Source organism: Trichosurus vulpecula, chromosome 2 (genome assembly GCF_011100635.1).
Source record: "Trichosurus vulpecula isolate mTriVul1 chromosome 2, mTriVul1.pri, whole genome shotgun sequence".
In the NCBI taxonomy this organism is placed as follows: domain Eukaryota; kingdom Metazoa; phylum Chordata; class Mammalia; order Diprotodontia; family Phalangeridae; genus Trichosurus; species Trichosurus vulpecula.
The window spans coordinates 379,840,864-379,855,086 of NC_050574.1; the positions used below are offsets into that span (position 1 = coordinate 379,840,864).

The following is a 14,223-nucleotide window of genomic DNA, read 5'->3' on the forward strand; positions in this document are numbered from 1 at the left end:
ATCTCTTAGATCTGGGTATTCTCTCTGGCTATACTACATGATTGGAATACTCTCTCTTCAGCTTCCTTTAAGTCTCAACTAGAACCTTACCTTCTACAGGAAACCTTCCTAAACCCTTTTTAATTCCAATGCCTTCCCTCTGTTATTTCCTATTTATTCTCTGTATAGTATACTTTGTATATATTTGTTTGCAAATTGTCTCCTCCATTAGACTGTAGGCTTTTTGGGGACAAGGACTGTCTTTTACCACATTATATATCCCCAGCTCTTAGCACAGTACTTAGCACATAATAGATGCTTAATACATTTTTTTGATTGATCTACTAGGGAATGGATGTTAGTCATACACACACACACACATGTATAGTTATAATTTATGTGTGTGTATATATATGCATACACACACAGAGATTTGTTAATTGTTTAGATAAAAAACCCTTATCATAGAAATTTAATACAAATATTTTTTTTCCAATTTGACCACTTCCCTTCTTAACCTAGATGTATTAATGGTGTCTGCAGAAGCTTTTCAGTTTCAAGTAACCGAAGTTATCTATTTTCTATTTCTAAATTGCCTCTATACCTTATTTGGTTAAGAATACACCTCTTAATCATAACTGTGAGAGGTACATGGTCTGCTTCTCTTCTAATTTTTTTCAATAGTGTGATCATTAATATTATGGTCACATATTCATTTAGAATGTGTTATGGAATATGGTATAGGGTTATCAGTCTAAGCCTAATTTCTGCCAAACTGCTTCTCAGTTTTTCTAGAAGTTTTTAATCAAATAGGGAAAGTTTTCCTAGATAATTTATGTTTCCTATTTTATCGAATCCTCCTCAATCCTCCCTCCTGAAAGTTTTATCCTAACTCCAGCCAGCCCTTTCACTGTTCCCCTTGGAACGTTTGTTTCATAAGCAACAAACTTCCCTTCATCTTAACTCTATTCCTCTCCCACTCTTCATCTTTTAGTTCTTATTGAACCTTGGCTTTCCCTTGATGACCCAGTCTCCCTGGTCACCTTTTTCAGTACTGGCTGCACCTTCACTCATTCTCACCAGTTTACTGGTCTATTGGGCGAGGTGAGGGAGTTGGAATAATTCTTGTTTCCCATTGCCAATTCCTACATTGTCTCCTTTGCTGGATCTTCCTTCCCCTTCCTTTCCTCCCTCCCTCCCTCGTGGCCTCCATCAGTAGGTGTACTTCAGGGTTCTGTGCTGGGCCCTCCTCTCTTCTCCCTCTATACTACTAAACTTGGTAATCTCATCAGCTCCCATGGATTTGTCATCTCTATGCTGAATATTCTCAAATCTGCAGAAGCCCCAGTCACTGCTGACCTCTAATCTTCCATTTCTAACTGCCTTTCAGACATCTCAAACTGTATGTCCAGTATACATACTAAGCTCAACATGCCCAAAAGTGAATTCATTTGTCTTTCCCTCTAAACCTTTCCTTTTTAACTGTAAAGGGCAACACCATCCTCCCTGTCCCTCAGGCTTCCAACCTAGGATTCATCTTGGATTTCTCACTATCTCTCACCCTCATGTTCAAACTACTGTCAAGGCCTGAGGATTTCATCTTTGTATCATCTCTCAAATATTCCTCCCCTTCTCCGACACTACCACCACACTAGTGCAGGCAGTCATCACTCCACACCTCGATTTTGGCAATACCCTGCTAGTGGGTCTGTCTGCCTCAAGTCTCTTGCAATTTTAATCTGTGATTAAATGATTTTCCTATTAAATTAATTAAGTGATTAAATTAAATGATTTTCCTAAAGTAGAGGTCTAATTGTATCACTCCTCTATTCAATAAACTTCAGCAGCTTCCTATTGCCACCAGAAACAAACACAAAATGCTCTATTTGGCATTCAAAGCCCTTCATAACCTTGCCCCCTTCTACCTTTCCAGTCTTCTTGACCAACTCCTCTTCCCAGAGCTTTCCTTCTGTTAATTATTTCCTATTTATCCTGCATATGCTTGCTTTTTTATATTTTTTGCACACTGTCTCTCTCATTAAATCATAGGCTGCTTGAGGACATGGACCATCTTTTGTTTCTTTTGGTATCCCCAGCACTCAGCACAGTGCCTGGCATGTAATATTTACTGAATGAGTTCTGCTGTTTCTGATTCTCCCTCATAGAGTTTTTTTCCATTGATTTACCTTTGTATTTCTAATCAATACCAGATGGCTCTGAAGACTGCTGCTTTATGATAGAGTTTTAATTTTGGACGTGCTGTTCATGTTTTGTCCATGCCTTTTTTTTTAACCATTTCCCTTGATATTGTATAACTTTTTTTTCAATGAATTTTATTATTTTATCAAGTTCTCTGGACAGTTTGAGATAACATTAAAAGTGTTAACTAACTTTAGTAGTATTGTCATTTTTATTAATTGGCATTTGTAGCCATGAACATTGAATGTTCCTCCAGTCATTTAAGTTGTTCTTAAACAGCCCTTTGTAACTGAGTCTATACAAGTCTTCTGCACACTTTGGTAGATCAATCCCCAAATACTTTACAAAATTTGTAGTTATTTGGCATGGGATGTCTCTATTTTTCATTCATGGATTTTGTTATTTCATATAGAAACGCAGTTGATTTTTGAGAGTTTTGTAGTCTGCAATTTTCCTGAAGCTATTGCCTTGATTGGTATCCTTCCTGATTCCCTAGGATACCATGGGATCATCAGCAAATAGGGCAGTGTAACTTACCTTTGTGTCTTTAATTTCTTTTTTTTTGACCATTGTGACACTTTTATTGACAAAAATAATCCAGCCAGCGATATTCACAGACGGCGACCACTGCGACCACCCTTTCTGCAAGTGCTGTCAGAGGGGATTGGAGTGACATCTTCAATATGCCCAATCTTCATTCCAGAATGTGCCAGAGCTCTCAGGGCTGACTGTGCACCAGGGCCAGGGGTCTTAGTCCTATTTCCCCCTGTGGCCCGAAGTTTGATGTGAAGGGCAGTGATGCCTAGTTCTTTACATCTCTGGGCAACATCCTGAGCAGCCAACATAGCAGCATAGGGAGAAGATTCGTCTCTGTCAGCCTTGACCTTCATTCCACCAGTCACCCGGCAGATGGTTTCTTTGCCAGAGAGATCAGTCACATGGACAAAGGTGTCGTTGAAGGAAGCAAAGATATGGCAGACACCAAACACATTCTCTCCTTCTTCAACTTGAGGTCCAAGGCTGATGACCTGCTCTTCTTTCTTTTCCTTCCCCTTGCGAGGTGCCATTTCTGCTCCTCCGCTTGGGCCACCAACACCGGAAAGGGAAAGCAAACGGTCACAGGGTCCTGGGTCACCTGCGATCACCCTTTAATTTCTTTCTCTTGTCTTATTGCTAGAATTTCCAGGACTATACAAATAAGTGTGAGGGTAGTAGGCATCCTTGCTTTACTCCTGTATTTACTGGAAAAGATTTGAGTGTATCAACATTGCACAAAATACTTGCTTTTGGTTTTAAATAGATGCTTTTTATTATATTAAAAAAAGGTCTTCTTTGTTTCTATTTCATATGTTTTCATTTTTTCAAAGATGAGTGTCATACTTTGACAAAGGCTTTTCCTGCAGCTGTTGAGATAATTATGTTATATGATGTGGTTTTGGAAGCTCAGGTTTTTAATGTGATGTTGATTGTTTTCTTAATGTTGAACCATTTTTGAATGCCTGACATAAATCTAACATTCATAATGAATGAGTACTTAGATAAACTGCTGGAGTTTGTTTTACAGGACTTTGTTTAAAATTTTTGTATGAATAACATCGGCTTGTAGTTTTCCTTTCGTGTTTTATCTTTAATTATTCTTTAAGAATTTGATAGATTTCTCCTATGAATCTGCCAGGATCAGGAATTTCTTTCTTTGGCATTTCCTTTACAGCTAGCTCAATTTCCTTAGTTCTGAGATTAAGTTACTTAAGATCTCTATCTAGTCTTCTGATAATTTAATCATTTTATATTCTTGAAGGTGTTTCTCTATTTCTTTTGTGTTCTAGGTTTTATAAGAAAAACAAATAACTGTGGATAACATTCTGATTATTCTTTATATTTCTTCTGGTTTTATTGTGATTTCACCTTGCTCATTTGCTATTTTTTTTTGTTTTGATCTTCTGCCCTCTTTCTAAAAATCAGATTAGCTAAAGTTTTTTCACTCTTCCTTTTTTAGTTTTATTGCTCATTTCTAGGATTTTTTTGGTTTGCAATTTATTTTTGCTCCAATTTTCAGTATTTCTTCCTCTCTTACGCTTATTTTAGGTTTGTAAATCAGTTTCCTAAGTTTTAAAATTGTATATTCAGTTCATTAATCTCCTCTATCTTATTAATGTTTGTTTGTAGGGAAATTAGGGCTGCTGTAGTTGCATTTCAGAAATTTTGGTTGGTTGTTTCATCACTATCATTTTCTTTCACATAATTAATTAATTTTATGATTTGTTCTTTCACCAAATCATTATTTATTATTTCATTGTTAAGTTTCCACTTGAGTCTTTTTTTTTGTGGCCCCTGAACCAATAATCGAAGACTATTGTTTTTATCTTATACTTTTTAAAGGCTGTATGAACTATTTCTACTTTTAAAAAAAATTTTGTTCGCACTATCTCTGTACCATAATACATGATCAATTTTTGTAAAAGTTCCATATAGTGCTGAGAAATAAGTATATTCTTTTGCAGGCCCATTTAAAAGATGGCATATGTCTTTTAGGTCTGTTTTTTCTAGCATTCTGTGTTGTTTACTGTTAGACTAATCTAAAACAGAGAAGAACAGTGATGTCTCCTGTCACTATTATGTTACTTGTAGCTCAGTATATTTCTTTTATTTTATTATTGATATTGGTTTGTGGTCTATGGTTCCTCTCAACATAACGTAGTTTCCTTGTTTATCCCTTTCAATTTTTGAATGTGTGTTTTGTTTTGACAGATAGTATGATTGCAATGCTTTTTGGATTCCCTTGATGCATAGTAAATTTTTTTCCATCTCTCAATTTTATTTTGTTTATATCTTTTTTTAAAATGTATTTCTTCTAAGCAACAGATTGTTGTCTTCTTCTGAGTTTGTGCTTTGAACTTCCTTGTCACCATAGTAACTTTCTATGAATATGTTCTTTTTTTGTTGTTGTTTGCTCATTTTTCCAGCCTATTTCTTGACTTTTAACTTTATGTTAAAGTGGGGCTCTGCTGCTGGGATGGAAGGGGCACTGTCCCAAGCTTCAGGTTTTTTGTTCTGTTGTTTTCAGATCTAGTTCTTCATGTATATAAGTTTTCAGTTCTTCCAAGGTGGTATAATTGAAGGAGAGATGTGTCTACTACTCTCCTAGCCTATGCTCTGGTCTGTAAGCAACCACATGGACTCTTTTTTACTCTGGAACTGTGACCAAAGTCCCTGTTCCCCTGCAGCCACGAGCTCTGGTGGGCTAGTACTCCTCCTCACCCTGGGATTGTGACCTAGATCTGTGTGTGGCCAATGCAAGAATTCTGCACCCAGTGCCAGCGAAGGGACCCGTGTAATCTCCTTTTGACCACATGTCTGACACTCTGTGGGCTGAAAGCTCTCAAATCCACTGCTGCCAATTCAGTTGCCCCAAGGACTGCTCTGGCTTGCTGGTGTATTGCTGGGCTGTTGCCTGCACTGGACTGCATTCCACTCTCACCGTAGTGCTACAGATCTTTCCTCCTGATTTTCTAGGTTGTCTTGGGCTGAAAAATGGTTTTCCTGTATCCTTTTATGGGTTCTGCCCCCCTAGAGTTCATTTTGAAGTGTTAAAGTTGTTTGGAGGGGAATTTGGGAGAGCTCAGTTGAGTCCCTGCTTTTTTCCCACTATCCTGGCTCTGCCCTCTGATAAAAGCTATTTTTTAAAAAGCAAAATATCTACCCCACAACAAATGGGTGGTTCTAATCCACACCAGCCAGAGCTAACTCATTCATTCTCATTTGCTGAGATTTAAGGAGATATTTTCTTTCTTTTTTAAGCAGGTGCCAATAGGCATCTCCACAACCTTAGGACAAAGACACCATCAAAGTCCAAAACAGAGGCTCACCTCCTTATAAACACGTCAAGTTGATCAGGTTCCCCAATTAACTCCTTACAAATAAGTAGGTTCCCAGAATATAAAAACAATAGGAAAGAAGCAGAAGGAAAGCTATTAGGAAGATTAATAGAACAAATCTGTCTGCCAGTATAATCTATGGGAAAATATGTTCCAAACTTCAAATAACCTTTTCTCTTTCTTTTCTTCCCTCCCTTTTCCCCTTTCTTCCTTTCCTCCCTCATTCACTTTCATCCTTCCTTCCTCCCTCCCTCCCCCCCTCTCTTTTTCCTTCCTTCCTTTTCTTCTTTCCCTTCCCTCTCTCTGACCTCACATCAATAAGCATTTATGAAGTACCTACCATAGAAGAGGCACTGTGCTAAGTGCTGAGAAGGAAAAAAATCTAAATAAAACAAAATCTCTGCTCTCAAGGAGCTCAGAGTGCTATGGACATGTATTTAACTTGGACAAACAAGATTTATTCAGCGTACATTGGAGATAATATTAGAAGGAAGGCACTAAGATTAAAGAGGACCAGGAAAGGATTCTTGTAGGTTGGCTGAGACATGAAAGAAGCCAGGGAAGCAAAGAGACAGAGACCAAGAACATGGGGAACAGCCAATGAAAACACATGGAGTCGAGAGATGGAGTGTCTTGTTCAAGGAACAGACAGAAGACCAGCGTTACTGGATTGTAGCATACATGGGGTGAGTAAGGTGTTAGAAGACTGGAAAAGTAAAAAGGAGCTGACTTATAAAGGGCTTTAAGAGCCAAACAAAGGATTTTATATTTGCTCCTGGAAGTTGTATGGAGCCATTAGAATTTACTGAATGGTGTTTGGGTATCTGTGATATGATTAGATTTGCACATTAAAAAGATCACTTTGACAGCTGAGTGGAGGATGGACTGGAGTAGGTAGTTTGGAGACAAGGAGACCACCCAGGAGGCTATTGCAACAGTCTATTTGTGTGAGAATATAAGGACCTACATCAGGGTGGTGATAGTGTTAGAGGACAGAGGAGGGCATATAATGAAATGTTGTAAAGGTAGAATTGATAGAACTTGGTGACTAATTGGATATGGGGAACGAGAGAATGAGTCAAGGATAACACCTAGGCTGGGAGTTTGGGTGACTTGAGAGGATGGTGGTATCCTCTATAGTAATAGGGAAATTAGGAAGACGGGGTGGTTTTGGGGGAAAGACAAGTTCAGTTTTGGACATATTAAGTTTGAGATGTCTAAGAGACATGTCTTAAGATCCAGTTTGAGATATCCAATAGGCAAGTGGAGATTTAGAGAGTTTAGGGTTGTACAAACAGATCTCAGAATCATCTCCGTGGAGAAAGAAGATAATTGAAACCATGGGAGCTGATGAGATCACCAAGCTAAATAATATAGAGGAAGAAGAAAGGAGGGCCCAGAACAGAGCCTTGGGGGAAACCTAGGGAGTGAAACCTAGAGGAAGATTCAGCAAAGGAGACTGAGATGGAGCTTTCACACAGGTAGTAGAGCCCGGGGAGAGTAGTGTGACAAAAAAAATCTAGAGAGAAGATGGTATCAAGAAGAAGGTGATTGACAGTGTAAAAAGGCTACAGAGAGGTCAAGAAGGCTGAGGACTGAGAAAAGGCAATTAGATTTGGTTTAATCAAGAGATCATTGGTAACTCTGGAGAAGGTAGATTCAGTTGAATAAAGCAGATTGTAGAGAGTGAGGGGAAATGAAGTGGAGGCACTGATTGTATAAGGATTGTATAAGCCATAAAAGGAAGGAGAGATATTGGGCAATTTGGATAGAAGGGCCTACTGAGGGTTTCTTGAGGATGGGGTAAGATATGAGCATGTTTGTAGGCAGTAAAAAAGCAGACAGTAAATAGGGAAAGACTGAAGATAGAGTGAAAGAGTGAGAATGATAGAGGAAACAATCTGCTGGAGAAGATAGGATGGAATGGGACCACTTGCGTATCTATATGGGTTTTTCTGGGCAAGGAGAAGGGCCTCCTTTGCATGTGAGATGGGTCAAGCAAGAGACAGCAGGAAAAGGCATATGTATGATGTGAAATGGGAAGGGAAGAGGAGAGAGTTCTCGGCATATAGCCTCAATTTTATTTTAGGGAAATATGAGGCAAGGTTCTTAGTTGGGAGGGTTGGGGAAGGAGCATCCATGGGAGGTCTGAGGAGGGATGAATAGGTTTGGAAAAGCCATAATGATGAATGTGATAGTGAATCTATAAGGGAAATGTAAAGAGAACTGCTTTGTTTCAGTGAGGGTCCAGTTGAGATAATCTAACATAAATTGGCAGTGATCATCCAGTCAGCATGGCTTTATCATTTTCTCCAGTTTTATTTAGCAGCAGGTATGTAGAAACAAAGGCAGTATTATGGGAGTAATCCAAGGATAAGACTTAGTAGGGCAAGTTTGGTAATAAGGGGGCAAGGGACTTAAAAGAAGAAGACAGTGTAGAATTGAACTGGTTCACTAAGGGGTCAAGGTGGTGAAAGGAGGAAAGTATAGCCAGCATAGTGCTCTGGAGATACAGAGGCAGAAATATAAAGGTGCTAGACTCTCCTAGGAGGAGTAGGAAGGAAGAGGAAACCTATTGTGTCCTTAGCACAATGGCCGAAGGGAAAACTGAGGAGTGGAAGTATTAGAAGTCAGAGGGTGGACAAAGAACAAGGTTAGGGGATGGAAGGCAGAGCAATATGCAGAATAACAGATTGTGATCAGTTAACAGAATTTCAGAGCTCATGAACTAGAAATGGAACGCTTGTGGGGGATAAAGTCAAGGATACAACCATCTCTGTGTGCCGCTGAGGAGGGGTGATCATGGGAAATGAGTATTTCAAGGAACTGAAATTCAAAGCTGTTGGGGTATGAAAGTAGAAGTTGGTGAGGAGAGAAAGTCAGTGAATCAGGCACTTAATTTGTTAAGGAAGGAAGGAGAATATCCTGGAGTCTGTTAGATAAAAGCCTTGAGAATCTTGATTTGGTGATAAATATGAATTGAATGAACATAAAAAGAGGAGGAGTTACTGAGTGATGGTAATAGAGGGAGAGCTTGGAAGTGGCAATGGGGAGCAAGGAGTATTCTAACTCCCCCAACCAAGATTTGTGAATCAAGGGGCATTAGTTAAAGTAAAACCGGTGCTTGAAAAGGGTACCAGGGAAGCTTTGTCATCAAGAGGGAGCCAGTGAGTGCAAGAAGATTTAGGAAGAAAGAAAAGGAAATAGTTTAAGATAAAACTTAGTTTTTACCTATGGAGCAGGCATTCCAGAAAGCACATTAACAGGTGGGTAGTTTTAGTGAGATTTTCGGGGGTATTAGTTTGAGAAAGATGGGAATAATAGAATGGTCAGAGTGGGTTGCAGCTGAGAGTTTAAAATAATTGGGATGAGGGAGAGAATGGTTGGGTGGTAGTATGTCAATCATTAAGGAATAAATTCAGTTAGATTATCATTGTCTAGAGGGGGCAGGCTTTGGGGTGGAGTGGTCCCAGGGTATCAGGCAGCTATGTACAAATGGAAAGGGAAGGTTCCCTCTCTCCCTTCCTTCCTACTTCCCTCCTTCCTTCTTTTCTTCCTTCCATCATTTCTTCTTCTATCCTTCCTCCTTCCCTTTTTTCCTCTCTTTCTACCTATTTCTTTCTCTTTATTTTCTTCTGTTTATTGAACACTTTACTATATAAAAGGTACCTCTTTATAAATTAAGACTGCCATAATTTTGCCTCTTTTTTTGACTCATTGTTGCAAATTTGGTTTCACTCCTCCAAAAGTCCAATTTAATTCAACAAGCATTTATTAAACACATACCACATGCAAAGCATCGTGCTTGGCTCTGGAGATACAAAGACTGAAAAAAAGGTCTTTGTCCTCTAGGATATCCTACCTTAATTTTCCTGGGAAACAGAATAACACATTTAATCCATAATATAGTTAAATCATACTATTATGGAAACCAAGCATCATTTATGATTTTGATCTTTTTGTAAAAGATTATTCCAAGTCCCAGGAACCCATATACTCTCACATATCCTTGGTAATGAGAATGCAGAACTCCCTTTTCATCTCCTACACTGAACCACAGTAATGTGTATAGACTCTTGAGGCTATAGTGGCAACAGGGAGCGAAGTAAATACGGGGTAGGATTGTGAAAGGTTCTAGACATTCCTAGGAGGAGTAGGAAGGAAGCATAAACCTACTATGTTCCCAGCACAATGGAAAGAGTAATAGGTATCCAATAGTGGTCAAGGATAGGGTAGTTCTGGTGGCCCTGGAAGGGAGGCGAATCCCCAGCAAGGTAAGACATTTGTAGGGACGTTAAGAAATCAGAAATTATTATTACAAGGTTTTTTTTTGTACTTATTTGCTATTGTTATCATTAATAATGAGAGAAACGATAGCTTTCTGTAGCAAAAGGATAATTTCCCAATTGATAATAAAAGACTGAATGTATTTATTTCTCAACCTTTTTCATCCATAAAGCATTTCTAATGGGTTTTGGTTACATGAGTTTCAAAAATTCAGCTTTTAGCAATGTGTATACCTCACCAGACTTTAATATAATCTGAATGGGGTGAGACAGGTATTTAAGTTTTGGTGAGGGTTCAATATTTGACTCTGTATGGGGATAGGCCAGAACGGGATGTGAATGACTCCACAGAAAAATGTAAACTACCTTAAGTAAATGTAAACAGCAAAAGAAGCTCCAACTATCCTATGGGAAAACTTGATGTGAGCCTGGGCCATCCTGGTACGATCCCTTCCTTGTTCTATTTTTATATGATAATAACTGACCTGGCCTGGGGTTGGTACAGAGATATTAGGGCAGGAGAAGATGCCCCCTTATGGTCTCTTAAGCTAAACGGGCAGGAAAGGTGCTGCTGAATTATGAATCTTATAAAAGTATGCAACAAGGCCATCTATTAAATGGACTGACTTCACTAATAGATTCAGCAGGATAAAGCAATGGGGCTAAGCATTTGACTTTTTAATTCTAACACGTTCTGCTATCATTTCAGCACTGAATAGAGGTCACTGTATTCCCTAGCTCCCAAAATGTTTGAAAGGGAGGGTTGTGGGGAGTGCATAATAATGCTATCTTATAATACTGTTAAAGTAGCAAAAAATACATAAAATAGAGTACAAAGCACAAAAATATGAAAGCATTAAATATGACTTTCTGCCATCAGCTGTATCACATAGCCAACCACTTTATTCCTTAGCTCCTAATAAAAGGCAACTGGAGTGTGTGTGTGTGTGTGTGTGTGTGTGTGTGTGTGTGTGTGTGTAGATGGGGGAGGGGCAATGCTGTCCTATAATGTAGTATTGCATATAATATGTCCTCCCTACAACATGAAAAAAATTGATAAAAGGAGTGAAGTAGTGTCTAGCACATAGTAGGTGCTATACATGTATATATATTAGCTATTACTGTTCTTGTTATTATTATTACAAAAACAAATATGAAAGCATTAGATATGCTACAATGGTCAGAAATTTTGCCTATTTTTATTTAATTTAGTCCATTAGCCTAATCTTCTTACCTTTATGTTGGGAGACTTTACAAACATTTTTCTTTTTCTTCTCTTCCTTCTTTACTTTTGCCTCAAGCAGCTCTAAACAACTGTCATTACCGGCTGTTCCAGAATATTCAGACACAAAATCTTCTGAATAATCACAATGAGAACTAAAGTTTCTACTTGAACCTTGAGTTCTGCTATAATCAATGCTTCCAATGCTGTTGTTACCGATCCTGGAAAAATCACCAGTGCCTAGACTTCTATTGCATTCCGCAGGCTTACTACTGTCTTCCAATACTGAATGAAGGAAATGGTCATCTACATTTGCTTTTGTTGCATCAATCAAAGCCATAATAAGCAACCTAATAGAAGTAAACATATTTGGTAATTTTTAGACATAAAAGTAAATCTATGCTTTGCTATATCTTTACCTTTTAAAAAACAATTGCTCCCTCCATAATAATTAGACAATTTGGAGGAAAAGGGGCAACATGCAATAACATTTTATCATACCTTTTCAGAAAAAGATTAAAATTTGTCTTTGTTGTTCTATCACTATTCATAAAATGTAAGGTTTTTAGAAGCCTTTATGTGAACACTGTTGTATTTTCAAAGCTAATTATTAAGTAAGTCTTCTGTCTGATTTAGAGAAATAATCAAATGAAAATATTTATTGAGCTTAACTCCTTGGTAACAATATTAAGTTCAGACATACTTCTGGAGTTGTAAAAATATATTTACATACTGATTCTGGGGTCAAGGCAAAATAACTTAGTAAGTTTTAAGAATGTAAGCGTAAATGAACATAATGAATTAATATACTAATTATTTATTCTTACTGCAGAAAATAGCCAGTGACTGGTATTTAGCCGTGACATGAGGCAAAGTGGTAGAGTGGAGTGCACTGGATTTATAATCAGTGAACATGAGATTGAACCCTAGATCATCAACTTACTACCTATTTGACTTTGGGAAAGTTACTACCTTCTCTAGGCCTCAGTTTCCTCATCTGCAAAATGATGGGGTTGGAATAAGATGACCTCTACATTCTCTACCATTTCTAAATCCAACCATAAAATGTTTAATAATTGGCTCTCCGAAAAAAAAATCCATAGACAATATACTTTTAATCTACATTGTTGAAACTTTCCTAAATATATACAACTGACAAAACAATAAACAAGCCTGATTGTAGCTTTTGACAGTTTCCAAGGTGTGATTTCCAAGGTTTCAGGTCACACTGAATCTTTCCGATCCATAAACTGGAACCTTACTATAACCAATCTGCAATTAAATAAAATCTGATATGAAACAAGTTCATTTAGACTATACAAGGGTGTTTAATTTCTAATAATATCAGGTGAACCTTACCATAAGGGGTACAGCAAGACCTCAAAGAAAGAATTATAGATTGGCTTTAGTGTACATTCAACATTTAAATATCTAATTAATAAAGAGGAAAGACGACGACAGAAGACACAAAAGAGTATGTAACTCCAAAGCCATTTCTATTTGGTTTTGCCCCAAACTAAGCAATCTATTTATTGTAAACTATAGTCAAAAGTAGACTTTCACCTGTAGATGATTATATTATCTTGTATTGCAGCTTAACGACTGTTGCTTCACCGAGTATATATGTTTAGAAAATTGGTCTCCCCTTTGTTTTGTTCAGGCTTACTACAATGAATGTGAATTCTGTACACCAAGTGAACGCAGAAGAAGCAATCTAGAAAAATGACAACAACAACAAAGACGTGAAAGGCAGTCAGGCAAGAAAATTTGGAAAATGAATAATTTATATCGCATATAGTGCCTAGGAAAAACTCATCCCGCTAACTCCCACTTGTAGGACAAATCTCCCTGATAAAGCTACCCCAGGATCAAGGCTACTTTGTGACTCTCCATCTACTAAAACCATAACTAACAAGCCCCCACTAATATCTTTAACCTTTAATAGTTAGCCTGAGAACATAATTAGATCAAAGCAAAAGCAATTAATAAAATGGCATTACAAAAAAAGTAGAAATAAAACTTTCCATAAACTTGGGGTGAACTCTTCTACAAATATATACACCATTAGAGGGAGAAGAGAAGACGTGTTATTAGTGCATGTGAAGAGGCCCACGAGTAGGGAACACATGGTGAGGCCTACCTGTAGGGAATGTGTATAGCCGAGATATATCGGTACAAAGTTTATAATGTGGTCAGGGTGCATGTGTGGGGTGGCACACACATAGGGAACGCGTATGGCAAGGGCATAAAAATGGAGTGGAGGAGCAACTGCTTCCTCTGATGCTAAAGGGCCATTGATGCCGTCTAGAAACATTGTAATGTTGCTTTAGCTGGGCCCTCATCCTTGCTGGGCCCCGCCAGATGCAGAGACTTTCCTGAATTCTGCTTTGCTCTATCTTACTCAGAGGGATGCTGAGTGCATAGCTTCTGTGTGCTATTAGATGAGTAGTCTCCACTAGCCACTGCAAGTCACAGCCTCACTGGGCAAATGACCAAGGAGCTTCTTTCTGCTTTGAGATTAAAATGGATCCTGTATCATTTTCTTATTGCTTCCATTTACAAGTAATTGATTTTGCCCTGCAACTGTTTAATTCTTTTAATAGATTGCCGAAGGCTGGGGAATAAATGACATAATCAAAGTTCAGGTCCAGCCCCTCACTGT

General features: G+C 38.2%; 2 protein-coding genes across 2 annotated transcripts in view; both read right to left on the reverse strand.

The window, feature by feature from the left end:
• LCA5L (lebercilin LCA5 like) overlaps window positions 1-11,910 on the reverse strand; it is a 50,745-nt gene extending 38,835 nt beyond the window's left edge. The window contains exon 1 of the mRNA XM_036743462.1: window positions 11,574-11,910. Coding sequence (XP_036599357.1) covers window positions 11,574-11,901 — 328 coding nt within the window. The 5' untranslated portion in view covers window positions 11,902-11,910. The remainder of the gene's footprint in view (window positions 1-11,573) is intronic.
• LOC118836109 (40S ribosomal protein S14-like) lies at window positions 2,756-3,284 on the reverse strand. The gene has a single exon (XM_036743464.1). The coding sequence runs from the start codon at window positions 3,243-3,245 to the stop codon at window positions 2,790-2,792; it is 456 nt and encodes a 151-aa protein (XP_036599359.1). The 5' UTR covers window positions 3,246-3,284; the 3' UTR covers window positions 2,756-2,789.
• Window positions 11,911-14,223: the final 2,313 nt, after the last annotated feature.